This window comes from Haliotis rufescens, unplaced genomic scaffold, assembly GCF_023055435.1.
Source record: "Haliotis rufescens isolate VD_foot unplaced genomic scaffold, xgHalRufe1.0.p SCAF_16, whole genome shotgun sequence".
NCBI lineage: Eukaryota > Metazoa > Mollusca > Gastropoda > Lepetellida > Haliotidae > Haliotis > Haliotis rufescens.
Window position 1 is genome coordinate 7,131,014 of NW_025963846.1, and position 20,651 is coordinate 7,151,664.

The window sequence follows — 20,651 nt, forward strand, 5'->3', positions numbered from 1 at the left end:
CAGAGTTATTGCCCTTAGGAATGGCGACTCTTCCTTCGCTTTCTCCTCAGATGGACCTCAAGAGAACATTTACCCGAGTTTAAGGTATATATCTTGGTAATTTTACACAGCTGATGTTAGTTCCGATTGATATTGAAAAAAACAATTAATACTGGATAATTATATTGTGATCATTGATTGCTACAGGCTGAAATTATGCGAAACAGTCAAATCTGAAACCGTGAACCCATAAACTTCAAGATCAGCTGTGATTCTATCTTGTTTATTATTCCGAGATATAATCAGTTCAAATGGGAATTGTTTTAATTTACTTTCAATCGTTGAGCGTGCTGATATTTTGTCAGCTATTTTATCCCCTGATTTGAACTCTTTCATGTCTCTAAAGTAATGTGATAACCAGATAACACCACATAACAATATGTATGATACAGATACTGAGGGATGTTGTTTAACATATTCAGACATATTGGCCTCACACTCCGTCGCAGTGGTGACTCAGCATAACACCACTGCCACAGGCTAATTTGCATATCACTTGACCGGACTTTTCTCTTGTTTGTAAACAAACGCGCTTTTTCAGAAATCAGTATAGAACGGACTAATGCAAGTATTTGGAGGCACTTTACATATTGTTTTGCATAACTATATAGATATGCTACTACAACTGTGACAGTGAGTTGAATGACAATATATATTTATGCATTAAAGTGACCGTGTCGCTAGCTCTCCGTTGGGCTTCGATGACAGCACGTGGAGCCGTACAACCAATGTAAACATAGGATAACTACGCAAAAACAAGTAGATTTTTACGTATTTGCATACTTTCTCAATGAAAGTTAACCATTCTTTGACATTTGTTTATGAAAATGTGTAGACTTGTCAAACATGAAACGGATGAAAAGCGTATGCAATATCTTGAATGGACTGTGAAAGATGTGACGAATCGTCACATGGCGCTCGCCTGTGGCAGAGGTACTATGCTAGCTGGCTGCCGGCCGCATCGAACTCTGGGTAGGAGAGTGATATTGGCCTGTCACTTAGGAGATAAACATACTGTGTTTTCAATGTAGAGCTAGGTTACCTGGAGATTTAACCCCGCTAAATTGAATTTGGAACCGAACGCGCAGCATTATGACGTCATATCGCTCATTGTGACGCAGAGATATGACGTCACAGTAGTATATAGAAAAGCGCCAAAATTCCAAGCTCTCTCGTCTCCAAAACGTAAATACATTCCCTTTGTAGATTTCTATCGTGTTTTCAGCACGAAATGTATTGCCACACATCCTTTGAATATTGTAGTTACCGCATCTGTGCATTTTGTAACCTGTAATTGTAGATCTATAATTATTTAAATATGCCTACCGACAATGACTGAAAATAGTACTATTCTATGAATATTAGCTTCCGCGGTGATGCAGCCGTCAAACAAGCTGTTTCAATCAGAGGGGGTTTATTGTGATTTAATAGCCTCTGATTGACCAATCAGAATCGAGTGAATTCCAAATTCATGGTAGAATTCACCGTGTTTACAGGATGTTTTGTTTGAACATAAGGTATTGTTTTTACAAACACTTACCATGTATTTCATGGCTTAAATGTTATAGATCACATGTTAATCAGCATAATCACAGATCAGTTACCATGGTCAGTGTTTTACCATGTTCAAAATTTAATGTTGATTATGTTTTCGGGAGAAAGACATGAATAAAACTGTAGTACTTTGCACTTGAACATGTTTAACTTTACTTACGTCAATAAGAAGACAAAAACAGTGAATATATTTCATTGACAGGGATTATGTAAATTCTGTATCAGTGTCAGTAGTCTATGTTTGTTTGTCAACACCTGTTCATAGACATCTTCCCAAGGCAAGAAAGTTAACTGACTTTAAAAGTCCAGTTTCCACCCTTGCCGAACTAGGCTCGAATAAAAACATGAAAAGATTAGGAAATCCTGCAATGGACCGAAATCTGCATAACGGTTTACATACTTGATTTCGAATTCGTGGTAGAATGCAGTGTAAATCCTCAATCCACTGACTTTTCATGTGTCGATTGTTTCCTGTATTGACATGGTTCACAAGGCCTTCAAAAGGCCTTTATGCAGATGTTTGCCTTAAAAGGCCTTAAACTGAGTAATAGCTTGTAAAGACCTGGAATTCAGACAAAATGCCTTGAAAAGTTATGGAATTAAACAAAAATGTCATCTTGTTACATTTTCCATGAGTAATTGTTACCACCTATTGGTTAATATTATTAATACTATTTGGTTAATAATTTGCTGAAAGTGATTCCTTTGATATGATTACAATGACCTTGGTATATGCAAACAGCCTGAAAGAAGCCCTTGAAAAAGTTTAAATTTAGTACCTGATTGACTCTCCTACTTTGCTTCCAGTGTAGCATGAAATCAGAGGTGAGGAAGAAATTGTAACAAAATGGCCAAGAAGAGCAAGAGGAGATCTTCCAACAGCAGCAGCAGCCACGACACCCTCACCATGATGGTGCGGGGACTCCGACGACTTGTCATCAAGAAATTTGGAGGTGGGCTTTGTTTATTCAGAAATACTGTTTGAAGCGGTTTGAAAACCAGCTCACTCACCAACTCTGCATATAACGTTCTAAGTAGCAGATGCTCCTAATCAAACATCTCTATAGACATGACATAGACATGGCATATCACATGAGGAAACAGTTTAAAGGCACATGAGATAACTTAGCCTTATGATGACTGGTTGACTCAGTCTCGTTCTATACGCATTTGATATGTATACTGCAATAAGATTTCACAATTTAGTTGTGATTGTAATAAGATAATGGTAACCTTGGAACTAACTAGAGCTGTTATGATTCACTTGTGTATTCGGTGGATCGAACCGTATCCATTTCATGAAATGAATTCATTATTCATGGCCACTAGAATCGAATATTTATGAATATGCAAATCTTGTGCATTTACATTCCCTGTGCCTAAAAATACCCATAAGAACATATTATATACATATATTTCTTCAAAGACAACACTTTTATGATATATAATTTGACAGTAATGTGGTCACTGGTCATTGTCGCGTTTGAGCTATTACCTGGGAAAGTGCAGTATATAAATGTATAATATATTCATAATTAACAAACCATGTCAAATAATTTGTGTTGCTTTTGTTTCAATGAATATAACAAATAATACATCAACTGCTGACTTGTTATTGTATTTGTGAATTAATATTTGTATTCATTACCCTATATTCGTGATACAAATTGTATTCGCCTCAAAGTGTATTCGTTGCAGCCCTAGTACTTACCTGACCAATTTGTTTTGTCTGGTATAGAATGTCTTTCAGGAATCAATACAGAATGAACCATGAATTGATACATGGGTAGACGTATTGTGTATCATATTGTCCTGTTTAAGTTCGCAAAGCATAATGGCACCCCCAATCTGTGCCAAAAAACAGTGAGTCTCCTAGCCCCAAAATGTAATTTCTGTATATTTTAGTCTGCACTCAAGTAATTAATGGTTTTGTTTTTTGCATGACCCTTGTCAATACATGTTTCAGGGATGAGGAGGTTTCTGTTGATCGCAGTGTGTGTTGGAGTCATTCTGTACTGTGTCCAGGCTATACTGGCCGGATCTAGTAAGTTGCTTTTCCTTATCACCCATTAACAGAAAGGTATTTGTTGGGTACAGGTTTGTGTTCTTACTTGAACTCCTAGGGGGTGTCTGAGACAGAGTAGGTCCCCAGTATTTCATGCTTGTCGCAAGAACTGATGAGGATCGGCTGATTACACTGTACGTGTCACCTGGTTGATTATGTGCAATTGTCACTAGTCACTAGTTTGCCATATTTCTAAGCCCAGACACTTGATTATATACCCGCTCCTGTGATGAACTTTAAAATTGCTGTCTGTGGCTGAAAACAACATTCAACACATGCAACCCATGCTTGCCGTAAATGGCACCTATGCTTGTCATAAGAGGCGACTTAAGGGATCGGGTGGCCAGGCTCGCTGACTTGGTTCATGTATGTCATCGTATCCTAATTGCATGGATCGATGCGCATGATATCAATCACTGGATTGTCTGGTCCAGACAAAAAAAACAACATAGAACAACATTCCCTCACTCCAGCTTTGACACAAAACCGAGTAGTGTATCATGGTGTTTGTTTGTTGTTAAATATATCTGCTGAAGAAATCACTCACATCTTTTGAATCATAACCTATAGGCGTGTCAGTTTTACTTGCACAAAGTGGACGTTCAGAATGGCCTGGGAATTTCTGCAATGACTAAAGCATCATGTCATCATAACAGTTTAATATGACGGTATCTTTTCCTTTTCAGATAGACAAATATGGGATGTTCGGGGCTCATGGAACCTGTCAGGTAATCCTGTTTTCAACATGCAGTGTTTGAGTTTAGTATCAATGACAGGTTGATGCACCAAGAACCACAGCCTCATCTGAAGCTGTGAACCAAAACTTCCAAAACTCTGTGATAAAAAATATAGAAGTGTCAACAAGACTCAAACTGACTCCCACATTCTTTACAAGAATTATGCTGTGATGTACCCTAATGTTATACAAAATAACATTCTACTAAAAATGATTTCGTTTAGATTTCCTTTGCTGTATCAAATAATGTTTGACCGCCTCTGTGGTCTAGTGGTAGAGCATCTACCTGGAGAGCGAAAGGTCGGGGGTTCGATCCCCGGCCAGGTCTTACCAAAAGACATTAAAAGTTGGTACTTGTTGTTACCCTGCCTGGCGTTTGGTATTAGGGTCTAAAACAAGGACTGGTCGGTTCGGAGTCAGTATACTGTGTCTGAGTGGGGTATTCATGTTAACCTGCGGCATGGTTTCTCAGTCGGCTAGCACTATAAAAGTCCGGACTTGTACAAGCAGACACACACGGTCATGCACGTTGATATATAAGTGCAATATTCTTGAACGCAACATTAAACCCCATTTCACATCACCTCATATTATGTTCACACAGTTTTTGTGCAATATTAAATATGGTGATCAAAGCCTTATGATACCTACGTATCTTCAGCAAGTGATTACTGTTGGCGGAATTTTCACAGAGTATTTCATTGGTTCCTGGATTGCAGTCGTTACAAACGCTATTGAGATACTGTGGAAGTAATAGTACAGCTGTCACAGTAGTATAGCGATGGAATGAGGAGCTTGTTCCCACAATGTACACCTCCTTGTGTTATTCAACATGATAAAACCCAATCCTTGTTTCAGAGGCATTTCAGATTATTGTCTGACATAAATCATCTTCCCTAGACAATGGAGTTAACTGACTATAAAAGTTGCTGAACTAGGCTGGAATTTCGTAGGTGGAATGTAGCGCTGCCAGTGGCTGTTACGAGTTATTTCCCTTCTATGTCCCTCCTACTGACCAATCAGATTCCAGCTCTCATATCACTTGCATTTGCTGAAAAACAAAATGGCTGGCTCAACCAAGACGATCTGATTTGGTTAAAAACATAAAAATATTTGGAAAATATCTGTTGATTAGGAGATAAACATACTGTGATTTCAATGTAGAGCTAGGTTACCTGTAGATTTAACCCCGCTAAATTGTATTGGGAACCGAACGCGCAGCGTGAGGTTTCAAATGTTAAATTTAGCCCTATAAATCTACAGGTAACCTAGCTCTACATTGAAAACACAGTATGTTTATCTCCATTCTACCATGACTAAATAAAACGCGAACTCTTTGGTGTTAGCAAATATACTGAGTGAAGCGGCATGGGTTGAGTTCAGTGTTTTGAGTGGGTAATTATCGATCTAAATTACGGAATCACCGAACAAAATATGGTGCTGTATGTACTCAAGCAGTTTGTTTACACCGTAATACTTCACTCGAACATATGACAGGCATTGAAAGCATATAAGCACGGCAACTTGGTAAGCTAACATGAAGTGAGCATCCCTAAAGAAAACAAAGCAAGCTTTGCAAGGCTTTCGCTCTACATCGCGTGTCACCATTATGACGTCATATCGCAGATTGTGACGCAAAAGATATGACGTCACAGTCGTATATAGAAAAGCGCCAAAATTTCAAGCTCTCTGTTGTCTCCAAAACGTAAATACATTCCCTTTGTTGATTTCTGTCGTGTTTTTCTGCACGAAATGTATTGCCACACATCCTTTGAATATTGTAGTAACCGCATCTGTGCATTTTGTAACATGTAATTGTAGATATAGTTATTTAAATATGCCTACCGACAATGACTGAAAATAGTACTATTCTCTGAATATTAGCTTCCGCGGTGATGCGGCCGTCAAACCAGCTGTTTCAATCAGAGGGGGTTTATTGTGATTTAATAGCCTCTGATTGACCAATCAGAATCAAGTAAATTCCAAATTCATGGTAGAATGCCCATTTGACGGTACACATGCTCTGCAAATCCTGCAATCGACTGATATCTGCACGTCAGTTGCCATGTTGAACATGAACCGGATGGAAATTTCGTTATGTGATTTTGATTGGACTATGCATAGGTTTGTTAGTCCAGCCAAAGTGTAACTCCATAATTCCTGCCTAGTTTGGCAAGGGGGGAAACTGGACTATTATAGTAAGTTAACTCCCTTGCCTCGGGAAGATGGTTATAAATAGATTGCATACTCTGAATGTGTCAATATTTTTGATGGAATAGAGCAGTATTCATGTTGAGGATGACTGTTGGTCTGTATTCAGAGTATTTAACTTTTGTAAGATCAATATTTTAAAAATTTAGAAATAAATAGTGAAATCACCTGTGCACATGGTTACACAATGGTAATATTTCAGATTCTCGCTGTGGGGTTAAGTGTGAGAACAACCAGCTTGCATTCTATGTCCGGACCGGAGACGGCAACAAGGCAGGACCAACCATCTGCTTTGAGGGAGAAGTGTCAGTACTATACCATCTTACTTGGTGTTTTTTCTCAATTAGTCAGACATTAGCAGAGCTCCAGATAAGCTACGTATCTGCGTAAAATAGGCATAAAAAATGCAGAAATATGCAGTAAAATAAAATCCAAGCGTATCAAATACGCAACGAACATTACAGATTCGCTACAAAAATAAAACTTGTGCGTATCATCAAAATATTGTGCAGTAAACCTGCGTATTCGATTAGCAAATCAGCAACTTATTTTGAAATTATAAACGGACATTCCGTCAACCTTGCCAAACTCCATGATGACAGTTACGTCATGATCATTTGCCATCACACTTTCTTGTGGAAGTATCTTGGTATTTTTGAGTCCTATAAAGCTCTCGAACCCACACGACACCAGTTTGCAGGGACTAGATGAATAGTGTTTTTAAATATTTAACTTAAATACCCACATGTGTAAAAACTAGTGGGTAACAGAAATTTGAAAACCCTGATAGAATTACTGATACCCAATGATTTTAAAATGCATGGGTAAAATACCCACAACACCAAAAGCTTATCTGGAGCTCTGCATTAGATTTAATCTTACCCTACCTAAGTACATACATTTCTACAGAAAACTGTTACTTTAGATATGAGTATTATATGAGGTGACACAACCATGTTTATTGTTGCTCATGCTGTCAACCACTTGTTTGCCTTTGTCCATTGCCTGACAGTGGTGTAAAATAAGGATCTTCTAAATGAAGTATCAGTGTGTGTATGTGTATCATGTTTTATTTCTTTACAGCTTAATAAGCCCGGAAATGAAGAACTTCGGCAGGGGGTTGAACATCATCTCCATCAGTGGTACGAGTTGGAGTGTTGTGGTGGATGAGATGATGTGGAGAATGCTTTATTATTACTCGTTAAAGGCTATCTATCTGATTGACTGGTTGCCGTCTTATTACACTATACATGACCAGCATGTACAGAATATCATGACGTCATGTTTGAGGCGACATCACTTGCTTGTCACGTCCCCATTTACCCTGATCTCAAGATAGATCATATTGTCACATACATATATATACAGGTCCATTCAGCTCTTAACATCTCGTACATCCACTAGTGTCACCTGCAACTCATAATCCCACCGTTGTGGATGTTAAAATGTATGCGTTTTTGTTGTGCTAAAATAGACAAGATTGTTATTATATATACAACATTGTCACATTAGCTTTGCTCATATTTTGTTTTATGTTTCAGAGAAGACATTTGATGTGACAGATATTAAGACATTCGACACCTACGTTGAAGGTAAGAGCTACTGTGTTGCACGATATTAAAACATATATCTATTTGTCAAACATGATAGTAAGAGCATTTATTTATACAAATAGTGAATGTTTACACATGGAGCTTGTAATTGTCACGTTCATAGTGGAAAACACATACATGAACTTACACTTTGATGTTGTTGTATATGCTGGCTGTCCATGTCCTCCGAGAAGGTTGGACAAAGATGAGATATATTCAAGGTACTTACCTGAACTGTTTCAGATTCAGGGCTGATTAGGTTCCTCAAGAAGATGCCAGCGGAGACAGTCATCATCATGACCAGTTATGATGAAGTCTCCTCAAGGTGAGTTGTCCTTGGGATCAGTCAGTCTCCCTCAAGTGAGTTGTCCTTGGGATCAGTCACTCTCCCTCAAGTGAGTTGTCTCCTCAAGGAGAGTTGTCCTTGGGATCAGTAACTCTCCCTCAAGTGAGTAGTCCTTGGGATCAGTCACTCTCCCTCAAGTGAGTTGTCTCCTCAAGGAGAGTTGTCCTTGGGATCAGTAACTCTCCCTCAAGTGAGTAGTCCTTGGGATCAGTCACTCTCCCTCAAGTGAGTTGTCTCCTCAAGGAGAGTTGTCCTTGGGATCAGTCACTCTCCCTCAAGTGAGTTGTCTCAAGGTGAGATGTCCTTGGGATCAGTCAATCTCCCTCAAGTGAGTTGTCTCCTCAAGGTGAGATGTCCTTGGGATCAGTCACTCTCCCTCAAGTGAGTTGTCTCAAGGTGAGATGTCCTTGGGATTAGTAACAATCCTTCAAGTGAGTTCTCCCTCAACTGACTTGTCTTTTCATAGTAAGACTGTCTCCTGAAGGTGAATGTGTTTCCTTAAAGAGTCCTGTAGCTGAGAAAAAAGAGTCAACCATCTTGAAATAGTCTGTCAGAGCTTGTTACGTTTCAAGATCACAGTTGACCATTTTGTCTTTTCAGTCTGAAGGAAGATGGGAAAAGATGGCTGAAATATTTTGGGAGTTCTGGAGCTGACAACTTGCAGTTTCGTGATGGCTTCCTAATGATTGGCCAGAAGGGGCTGCAGGAGGGCCACGCCATTGAATATGTCAGTTGGTGTACAGTCTATTGGATTCATTTTCTAACACGCCAGAAACCTATAATCATGTGTACAAATCCTGGTTCTCCCTGATTATGTGTCTAGGTCTGTCAGAACATACCCATGCTTCAGGGTTTCACCAAAGTGGTAAACATCAGAGACCTGCATCACTTTGAGCTTTCCTTCCTCATTGAGGTGACACGCCGTGATATAACTGGAATACTGTTCAAACCAGCATTAAACCCCACTTACTGGCACCTGCCAACAAATTGTGGCAACATTTTCCAGTTTGTTTAAAGTATTGCAAGTTTTACCATGTCAGCATTCAGGCCATGGATCTATTTTCAAAAGCATAGTTTATTAGCTTGTGTTTTAGAAAGAGAAGTTTGTTTTCATTGATTGTTTGTTTTAGCCAATTGTTCTTTCTTGAAGACCCAGCTCTCTGTAATCCCCACAGAGTGTATGTATTTGTCATAGAAGTACATGTCTTGCAGGTTGTGAAGAGAAAGAACCATCAAGACTTCTCAGATGTGATGGAGAAAGCAGGTTGTTTTTCACTGCCAAGTAAGTAAACAGCTTGATGTGAATGAATTCCGTGTAAGACCTGTACCCAACTGTTCTTCTCATGTGCTGGTATACAGTTTCTGTGTAACTGAAACCCCTTCATTCTTTAGCAGTATGTGGAATTAAGGGAGTCCTTGGACTCCTTGAGACTTGCTCCTAGTTATTATCCCCCGCCACGAAGTGGAAGGGGGATACAGGAATGGGTGCCGTCCGTCCGTCTTTCCATCCGTTCGTCCGTCCGTCACACTTCGTTTCCGGAGCAGAACACAAAAACCATGAGAGATATCTTAACCACACTTGGCCCATAGATAGGTCTAGTGGTGAACTGGTGCCTTTTGATCGTTTGGGATTTAAAAAAAATTTTTTTTTCGAGTTTCCATGGCAACGACTTTGACTTTGACTGAAAATGGCAGCAGTCCTCATTTCCGGAGCACAGCTTGAAAACTGTATGATATTTTTTCACCAAACTTGGCACATAAGTGTGATCTGAGTGAAAAACTGAAACTGAAAGATTTCTTTGATGTGCGGAAAATGACTCAACTCATTCACTCCTTCAACTCACTGTCTTGGAGCTTAGTTTGAATATCAGTACAACGGGCTCTGTCATTCTGCTTGTCAATCTCAAAGTGCAACATGATTATCGTGATTATAAATAATTCCTTGTTTGTCAGCATCGTATCCATGCACGTTACCATGGTTACCAAACTGGTAAACATCTGCAAAACAATTATTCGTAGTACCCTGACTTGTCATGTTGTAACTGAAATGCTGTCCAAAGCCTTGACAAACACTGCACACTTGCAGCTTTGAAAATCATGCCAGTCCACTAGTCTGTGACTATTCAAATTTGCAGTGATCTGCACCATTTCTCAATGCTTCAATTTTCCTACCCATTGGAACTGAATAAATGTAAACATATCGAAAAGTTTTGTCTTGTTCAAATCAGCACTAGCTACAAACTGATGACGACCGATTAAGGTTTACACCAGTCTTCTGGACTAGTCTTAAAACAAATTTCAAAGCCTTTACTCACTAACTTGTGGTTTTGGCTTACCAAAGTGGTCAGCATCTGTGACCTGTTTCATATCGGACATCCAACATCATGATGTCACTGAAATACTCTCCCGTATGACCCTAGAAGATCCGGGGTAGAATAGGTCTTCAGCAACCCATTCTTGCCGTAAAAGGCGACAATGCTTGTCGTAAGAGGCGACTAACGGGATCCGGTGGTCAGGCTTGCTGACCTGGTTGATGCAGGTCATCGATCCAAATTGGGTTGATCGATGCTCATGATATCATGATATCACTGGATTGTCTGGTCCAGACTCGATTATTTACAGACCGCTGTCATATAGCTGGAATATTGCTGAGCGCGTCGTTAAACAACAAACCAACCAACCACAACACACTCACTGCCTCGATTGGTTGTTGCAGTGGGCCCAAAGCGAGACCTGCAGATGCTGTTGCCAAGGGTGATCCACCAGAAGGAGATGGAGCTGGGGCCAACCATGGCCAACTGTGGGGTGCCGGAGTCCTGCGGCCCACACTCCTTCCCTGTCAGCGTCTTCTCTGGGGAGGGCAACAAGGTCCAGCCAGAGATCTGCGTCAGTGGCCATCTGTAAGTATCTCGTCAGTCTCAGATAACCCGGTAACAAACTTACAAAATGGCTGATCAGATGTGATCAAACTGTGTTTGAAGTAACTTCCAGAGTGTTTTGTTATTAGGTTCGGTTGAGGTTAGGGAACTTTTCTTTCTTTGTGTTTTGGGCCGAAATTCAGGCTCATCATGTTTTTTTAAACTTTTTAATATTTATTTGTGAAACTTTGCGCACCCATTAGGCAAGTGCCATTTGCTTTTCAGAATTATTAACAGTTTTGCTTTTGCTTTCCTTAGCAATAACTTCCTTTGAGTTTACCGTTTGTTACAGATGCCAAACCCTCTTTCTCCATGAAACTTTGCAGGTGTATTAGGCTGGTTTGCTATGGACATGACAGTACTGATGCTGATTGATTTCACAGTATTTGTTTGTTTGTTTGTTGTTTAAGTCCCCACTCAGCAATATTCCAGGTATATGACAGTGGTCTGTAAATAATCGAGTCTAGACCAGACAATCCAGTGATTGATATCATGAGCATGGATCCCCAAAATTGGGATACGATGACATGCATCAACCACCCGATCCTGTTAGTTGCCTATTATGACAAGCATTGTTGCTTTTTACAGCATGCATGGGTTGCTGAAGACCTATTCTACCACGGGTGGCCCATTCGTACAAGGTGCCGCAATTAGCTATACAGAGTTGCGTCCCTTGGGCACGCCAGAAACCTATGATTGTGGGTTCCAATCCCGGTTCGCCCTGATTATGTTTCTAGGTTTGTCAGCACCATACCCGTGCTCGTGGGTTTCACTGAAGTGGTAAACGTCTGAAACCTGCATCACCTGGGGCTTTCCACCCACATTAATCTGACACGCCGTGATATAACTGGAATACTGTTAAAAGTTCAACCCAACTCACTTACTCACTCAATCACAGTTATGTTCAGGTTAGTCACTTACAATTGTCTGTATACAAGGATGAAGAAAGATGTAGATGACTTTGTCTTCATATCTCATTAGCAGGCATGTGATATTTCGTCTAATGTCAGAATTTTCGATCTTTTTGATGTTTCAATGTCGAACATGAGTCTCTGAATTTTCCAAGCCAAGAAGACATGTCTCATCAGTCTTTGTCGTCCTTCTTCAATCACATGCCTGCATCATGTCTCCTACAGTTTTGATATTTTACTTCTGTTCCAAATTGTGCATGTTAACTTTTATTCCTCCAGGATGATGACCGAGAATCTGAATAATGGAGGCCGTGGGTTTAACGTCCTCGTTGTTGACCCAGATAATGGTGTTCCTAAGATGATCTCACGAGTGGACACCTATACGTATGGTAAGACTGTCCATTTTTACAATGGTTACAGGGGGAAGAGTGTTAGATTGTCATGATTCTCACACTCTGATTGTACCTGGATGTTGGTGGACTAGGATGTAGCATTGCAGGACATATTTGCTGGGAATCACAGAACGGTTAAAGGGCTGTATATGTATTAGAATTATATTAGTATTAGACATTTTTCTCCCTAATGTAGCTATGTTTGGGAAACAACTAGTCTGAGATGAATTCTAGTGGTAACATTTCTAAACATGGTCTCAACTTGAAATTGAAAGGAGCACACAGTTTGGAATCCCAGATAATATCCTGACCTGTTGCAAGGCATCAAAGATTTGATAAACGCACAGACAGCAGTCAATTTTACAAATAGTATACTACTCTAAAGAAGTTAAGGAACACCCAATTCTTTCATATTACTGTAGTTAATCTGTGATGGTATGTGATCCTTGATAATTGCTCCAATGATCAGAGGTTTGTCGAGACCTGTTCAGAGGCTGATGTTCGGCCCCAAGTCTGTTGCAAATAAAAGTAAAAATTCCTACATTGAATAAAAAATATCATAATTCCTCATAAGAACATTAAAATAACCAAATTTTGAACAATGATTGAATATCTCAAGTTTGTACCAGTTTACTTGCCAAGGGTGCTAAGTTTGGATAAATCCCAGATAATACTTGAATCAAGGACTTTTCACCACATGAACATGGCCCATTGATCCTTGACTTTCACACTTCCTATCAAACACTCTGCTGGGAACCTGTGTTTGTCCCTGCTGTTGTTGACTCCTGTCTGCTTCTCTGTTATCCAGACAGCACAGACTTGGAGATACTACTGGAGTCCCTAGGAGACAGAGACATCATCATCTCACTCGTCGCAGACGATGGTGCCAAGAAGTAATGATGTGGAGAAATTATCTCTATCCTATTATTGTACATTGCAATGATGGGTTATCATATTAAAGTGCAATTTTCTCTGAACGGGATTTGTGTGGCACCAAAAATTTAAACTTGTTAAGACATGTGTCCTGGTTATTTTACTTGACTGTGAACTAACAGTGTAAATCCGGGCAATAAATCTTTTCAGGTATTGACATAGATCCAGAATCAGTCCTGGGGCTACATGCTCAAAGCGATCTTAACGCTACAACTATTGTAAGCCTATATTAAAGTATGGGAGTTACGATCATCTTAGCACTTTGTAGGCCCAGACTCCGGTTTTGACAGATTCCACATTATTTTGAATGTTGTGGAAGAAATGTAAACCAGCATCATTGAACGTGTCAATTTTGATAAACATGTTAAGGTCAGTTTTGTCATAAAGTCCACTGTATGAGGGATGTGCTGTCTTCAGTGACTGTACGGGATGAGGATGCTTGAAGTGCTGTTTGTAAGATGTATTTATGACTGTGGTGCAGGTCTCTTTATATATTATGGGTCAGAAAAGATCCTAGCACCTCATGCTTGTCTCCCTTGTGATATTCTGGGTCAGGAAAGATCCTCATACCTCATGCTTGTCTCCCTTTTGATATTCTGGGGCAGAAAAGATCCTCACACCTCATGCTTGTCTCCATTGTGATATTCTGGGTCAGAAAAGGTTCTCACACCTCATGCTTGTCTCCCTTGTGATATTCTGGGTCAGAAAAGATCCTCACACCTCATGCTTGTCTCCCTTGTGATATTCTGGGGCAGGAATGATCCTCACACCTCATGCTTGTCTCCCTTGTGATATTCTGGGTCAGAAAAGGTTCTCAAACCTAATGCTTGTCTCCCTTTTGATATTCTGGGTCAGAAAAGATCCTCACACCTCATGCTTGTCTCCCTTTAGATATTCTTGGTCAGAAAAGATCCTCACACCTCATGCTTGTCTCCCTTTAGATATTCTTGGTCAGAAAAGGTTCTCAAACCTCATGCTTGTCTCCCTTTAGATATTCTGGGTCAGAAAAGATCCTCACACCTCATGCTTGTCTCCCTTGTGATATTCTGGGTCAGAAAAGATCCTCACACCTCATGCTTGTCTCCCTTGTGATATTCTGGGGCAGGAATGATCCTCACACCTCATGCTTGTCTCCCTTGTGATATTCTGGGTCAGAAAAGATCCTCACACCTCATGCTTGTCTCCCTTGTGATATTCTGGGGCAGAAAAGATCCTCACACCTCATGCTTGTCTCCCTTTAGATATTCTGGGGCAGGAATGATCCTCACACCTCATGCTTGTCTCCCTTGTGATATTCTGGGGCAGAAAAGATCCTCACACCTCATGCTTGTCTCCCTTTAGATATTCTGGGGCAGAAAAGATCCTCACACCTCATGCTTGTCTCCCTTGTGATATTCTGGGGCAGAAAAGATCCTCACACCTCATGCTTGTCTCCCTTTAGATATTCTGGGGCAGGAATGATCCTCACACCTCATGCTTGTCTCCCTTGTGATATTCTGGGGCAGAAAAGATCCTCACACCTCATGCTTGTCTCCCTTTAGATATTCTGGGGCAGAAAAGATCCTCACACCTCATGCTTGTCTCCCTTTAGATATTCTGGGGCAGAAAAGATCCTCACACCTCATGCTTGTCTCCCTTGTGATATTCTGGGGCAGAAAAGATCCTCACACCTCATGCTTGTCTCCCTTTAGATATTCTGGGGCAGGAATGATCCTCACACCTCATGCTTGTCTCCCTTGTGATATTCTGGGGCAGAAAAGATCCTCACACCTCATGCTTGTCTCCCTTTAGATATTCTTGGTCAGAAAAGATCCTCACACCTCATGCTTGTCTCCCTTTAGATATTCTGGGTCAGAGAAGGTTCTCAAACCTCATGCTTGTCTCACTTTTGATATTCTTGGGCAGAAAAGATCCTCACATCTGGTGATTGTCTCCCTTTAGATATTCTTGGGCACTATAGACTCTCACACCTCATGCTTGTCTCCCAAAGACTATACCTGAACAGAATAAACCCCAAGTTTACAGGTTGCCATAGACTATTTATTACTGACTGCATCATGCAACATGAACTCATTCATTCCCTTATTCCAGGCTGGGTTATATGGCCCGGGAGTTGATGAACCAGCTGGGGAGCGGACTGATACAGAATCTCCGCTTCAGAGATGTCTGGTTCTTTGTAGGACAGAAGGGCATCGAGGGCTTCACCCAGATGGAGCAGGTAAGCACCCAGACAGTTGTAGCAGTCCACGTTACGGTATCAACCACTCCATGCTAATAGTCACTGCAAGAGTTCGTTCACTGTACTGTTATAGCAGTAGATTGTAATGTTCACTTGGATGATCTGAAACCTGACAATTGAAACAAATAATCCAAATGTCACCGTCTGTCTTAAAGTATTGGTTCTCAGGCAATGGTTTTTGAAAATATAGTGTGGGCAGGCAGTGTCTTTTTTGTTGTTGTTGTTAAAACTAGTATGTAACGAATAAACAGTTGTGTAATCAATAAACAATTGTGTACAATCAACCTGGGAAAGGGCCTCCCTACATAAATGTATTCCTTGATGAGTAAAATACTGGACTACAAGTTTGACTTGGAATATTTAAGGATTTTTTATATATATTTAAAAAAAATTGAAATTAAAACAAAACATGCAGCAAACTTTATGATGATGCGAGCGGTGGCTGAGAACCAAGACAATTATTTTTTTAGCCTAAGGTAGATGTGTCACTATAACATACTTAACAATATTACAGGTAGCGGTCACACTGTGAGTATGTGTTCTAAGGTTTAACATGTTTTTATGGAGGTGTATTATTAACCTTGGACTTGGCAATGTTCAGTTTGTTATCACTGTTAATCTATTATTTGTTTGTTACATGATTAATCAATTTGTTTTTTAACGTAAGCTTTTACTTTTGATTTTTTTTAGTTTTCTCTTTTCATTTTTCTAATCCAATGAAGATAGATCAGGAGGCAGGTAAAAAAATTGAAACTATTTTTTAATATTTTTTAAGAAGACTGGGTTGACATTACACTTTGATCAGATTAAGTTTGTTACATATTTTCTCTGTTTGGTCATGTTGAAAGGTTGTTGCTGTAGTTTTGAATATGGCCTGGGTTCTGTTCCCAACTTTGGTACAGTGACATCATCTCAGTGTACCTGGATGTGATGGGGGATTTTATTTCTCTTGTTTCTTGTCACTTCACTTTCAGGCATTTCTGCAGGTTTTTTTATTTAGAGTTAACTATGATTTCCTTCCACTGACTGTAACCTTGGAGAGTGTAATCACTAACTTTCACAACATTCCACGATGTGTAGCTTCACTGTGGGTAAATTCCATCAAGTGTCACCTTCTGCCATGTATAGCCACCCTGGAATAAAATATCTGACTTTAATGACGAAAATTTTAATGACATAGTATAACCTTCCTCTGACCACTTCCGTGGTCTAGTGGTAGAGTGTCCACCCGGAGAGCGGAAGGTCTTGGGTTTGGTCCCCAGCCGCGACGTTCCTAATGACGTTGAAAGATGGTACTTGTTGTTACCCTGTCTGGCGCTCGGCATTAAGGGGCTAAAACAAGGACTGGTCGGCTCAGAGTCAGTATACTGTGTCTGAGTGGGGTATTCATGTTAAACTGTGGCATAGTATCTCAGTGAGCTAGCACTATAAATCGGCATCAGTCCGGACTAGTACAAGCACATCACCTGCCACTGAGTGGTATATCCTTCTTTCCGTGTGTAATAGATGTGGTATCTATTTTCAGATCAGCTATGCAGGATTTGAGGGAGAATGGCCAAAGATTATAAAGAAATCATTCTGTGTTCCCAGAAAAAGTAAGATTTCAAGACTTTTTGTCCAATTGTATCACCGGTACCATGATTACTAGTATAGCAGTTAGTCGTCATTTTTTTTTCAGATTTGTGACCTGCTTGATGGCATGTCATCATACCCTGACTGCTCATATTATCAAACACTGGTTTGTCTGACCCCGACTGATTATTAAGAGGCCGCTGAAGACTAACATCTAGTCTCTGATGTGAACATATTTTACAGAAAAAAACTGTCGTAAATTTATCTTAATGAAATATATGAAGAAGGATACTAGAGAGTGCAGTAATCTAGACTTTCCCACTATTATAGACTTTCATTGGCTGTATTGGATATATTTGTTTTATTTGTATGACAACTAAGGCTGCTGTGATATAGCTTGCATATTGCTGGGTACTGCAGTAAGCAGTCACTCATTGAGTGAGTGAGTGAGTGAGTGAGTGAGTACGCTGCTTTTGGCAATATTCCAGCAATATCATGGCAGGGGACACCAGAAATGAGCTTCACACAATGTACCCATGTGTGAAATCGAACCAGGCCTTCGTTGTGACGAGTGAACACTTTGACCACTAAGCTACCCCACACCCCAATTGATTCACAGAACGCTTCTGACATGTGTTATTTCCTCCAGTTAAAGGTCAGAAGATTGTTCCTGATCCCGACGTGTACCGTAATGATGCAAGGAGGGAGTTTTGTAAGAAGTATGACGGCTATCCAGAGTTCTGTGATCGTAAGTGTCTAACTTCAGCACGTTGCAATTGTCTGAGTGTGTTGACAACATATCAATGACACGTTTTTTGGTCAAGTTATATCACATGAGTTATGAACAATTGTGAGTTAAATATTGGTGTTGTGTTTATAGGAGGACATGGGTGCTAACAATGTTCAGTATTTACTTGAGGAATGTGAGCATATATGCATTTGGAAATACATGCTTGGGAAAAAAAACCTACCTAGTGAAATGAATTATGGGCCTGTGGCCTTACATTACTGAAATAAATCTGTGTCTTTGTCTGTGAAAACGAACTTTTGTTTTGGAAAATGATCAGAGTTACCTCCCTTAACTTGTGTTAGGTGTTTTGATTCTTTGTAAATTCTTGAAGATGTGTTCAGGAAATGCTGTGAATATACGTATGCTTGATATGGCTTTGTAATGACAGTGGTTAGAAATTCCTTTGTATCAAATAAATAAATGTGATATTTTTTATATGATTATCCCCCGCCCCAACGAAGTTGGCGGGGGTTATAGAAATGGGTTCCGTCTGTGTGTGTGTGTGCGTGTGTGCGTGTGAGCGTGTGTGCGTGTGCGTGTGTGAGTGTGCGTGTGTGCGTGTGTGCGTCCCGAAATCGTTTCCAGAGCATAACTCAGAAACCGTTAAATATTTCTCTACGAAACTTTGCATGTCTATCAGACTCACGCTGAACTGGTGCCTTTTGCTATTTAGGAATTTTATAAATTTTTATTTTTTACGTTTCCATGGCAACAAGTTGGACTTAGGTTCTATAAGGGTGCTGTTCGATTCCGGAGCGTAACTCAAAAACCATTAAATACTTTCTTACAAAACTTTGCATGTTTACCAGACACATACTGAACTGGTGCCTTTTGCTATTTAGGAGTTTTACAAATTTTTATTTGTTACGTTTCCATGGCAACAAGTTGGACTTAGGTTCCACAGGGGTGGTGTTCGTTTCTAGAGCGTAACTCAAAAAACGTTAAATACTTTCTCACAAAACTTAGCATGTCTACCAGGCACATACTGAACTGAGGCCTTTTGATATATAGCACTTTTAGAAATTTTTATTGTCTATGTTTCCATGACAACAAGTTGGATTTAAGTTTTAATATAGGATTGGTTTACTTAAGGAGTATAACAAATAAACTGTTAAATATTTCCTTGCCAAACATTGCATGTCTATATATAAAGCGCATACTGAACTAGTGCCATTTGATATTAAGGAGTTTTAGAAATGTTTATTTTAGAATTTCCATTGCAGCTATTTTGACATCGGCTAAGAGAAATGTTGGGTCAGTTGCCTGGTTTGGGACCATAACATGTTAAAATGGGCGGGGGATATAGATGACTTTGTCAACTATACGCTTGTTTCATGTTGAATGTTGACATTCATGTGTTACATATGATTTTACAGTACATATCAGATTATGTTTCAGTATTTAACTTATCTTTCAGCTACCCATGTTGATGATTTCCTGAAGCCAGTGGGTGTTGTGGACAAAGCATTACAGAGCCATCGCATCTTCTCCACACCCATCATTGTGGTGCCAGGTGGGTACAGAATGCCTTCTCCACATTGGCTTGTTTTTAAATACAGTCTTGGGATAAAAATGTTGATACGTTATTGGGTGAAAGGTTTTTAAACAAAACAAATACATTTTGTACAAGGTGAGGTGAGGTGAGGTGAAATGGGGTCTAACGTCACGTCCAAGATTATTGCACTTATATAGCGACGTGCATGTGTGAGTGTGTGTGTGTGGCTGCTTGTACTAGTCCGGACTGATGCCGATTTATAGTGCTAGCTCACTGAGATACCATGCTGCAGTTTAACATGAATACCCCACTCAGACACAGTATACTGACTCCGAGCCGACCAGTCCTTGTTTTAGCCCCTTAATGCCGAGCGCCAGACAGTGTAACAACAAGTACCATCTTTTAACGTCTTTTGGTATGACGTAGCCGGGGATCGAACCTCGGACCTGCCGCTCTCCAGAATATTTCAAGATTGTAGATCCTCCTATTGATTCATATTTTGAAACTAAAGCATACTTTGAATCATATTTGCTAACTCAATCGGTTTGTTTGTCAGGGTTGAACCACAACGCTCTGGTGCGGACTCTGGAGACGACACTGATGCAGCCAGGGATGAAGCCAGACATGGTGGCTGTGAGTAAAACTGTACAGTAAGGCGGACAAAAATATAACAATTGGTTCTCACGCAGTGACGTTGGAAAATATAAAGCATGTTATGTAGGTGCAACTGTGATGCAAGACAAGTATGTATATCATGTTATGTTGGTGCAACTGTAATGCAAGACAAGCATGTACATGTTATGTAGGTGCAACTGTGATGCAAGACAAGTATGTATATCATTTTATGTTGGTGCAACT

The 20,651-nt window shown here is 40.0% G+C and overlaps 1 protein-coding gene across 2 annotated transcripts in view; it reads left to right on the plus strand.

Moving 5' to 3' along the window:
* Positions 1 to 20,651, plus strand: part of LOC124134055 (protein O-linked-mannose beta-1,2-N-acetylglucosaminyltransferase 1-like) — a 49,867-nt gene continuing 29,216 nt past the window's right edge. Inside the window, exons 1-18 of one of the 2 annotated variants that reach the window (XM_046498693.2) lie at positions 1 to 84; positions 2,401 to 2,546; positions 3,560 to 3,637; positions 4,345 to 4,386; positions 6,808 to 6,910; positions 7,689 to 7,747; positions 8,147 to 8,197; positions 8,441 to 8,522; positions 9,144 to 9,270; positions 9,756 to 9,825; positions 11,260 to 11,443; positions 12,652 to 12,761; positions 13,573 to 13,657; positions 15,789 to 15,915; positions 17,462 to 17,531; positions 18,158 to 18,256; positions 19,716 to 19,811; positions 20,350 to 20,426. In XM_046498693.2, the coding sequence (XP_046354649.1) occupies positions 2,441 to 2,546; positions 3,560 to 3,637; positions 4,345 to 4,386; positions 6,808 to 6,910; positions 7,689 to 7,747; positions 8,147 to 8,197; positions 8,441 to 8,522; positions 9,144 to 9,270; positions 9,756 to 9,825; positions 11,260 to 11,443; positions 12,652 to 12,761; positions 13,573 to 13,657; positions 15,789 to 15,915; positions 17,462 to 17,531; positions 18,158 to 18,256; positions 19,716 to 19,811; positions 20,350 to 20,426 (1,566 nt within the window). In that variant the 5' untranslated portion in view covers positions 1 to 84; positions 2,401 to 2,440. The remainder of the gene's footprint in view (positions 85 to 2,400; positions 2,547 to 3,559; positions 3,638 to 4,344; positions 4,387 to 6,807; positions 6,911 to 7,688; positions 7,748 to 8,146; positions 8,198 to 8,440; positions 8,523 to 9,143; positions 9,271 to 9,755; positions 9,826 to 11,259; positions 11,444 to 12,651; positions 12,762 to 13,572; positions 13,658 to 15,788; positions 15,916 to 17,461; positions 17,532 to 18,157; positions 18,257 to 19,715; positions 19,812 to 20,349; positions 20,427 to 20,651) is intronic. The other variant, XM_046498683.2, reaches the window with a different exon arrangement.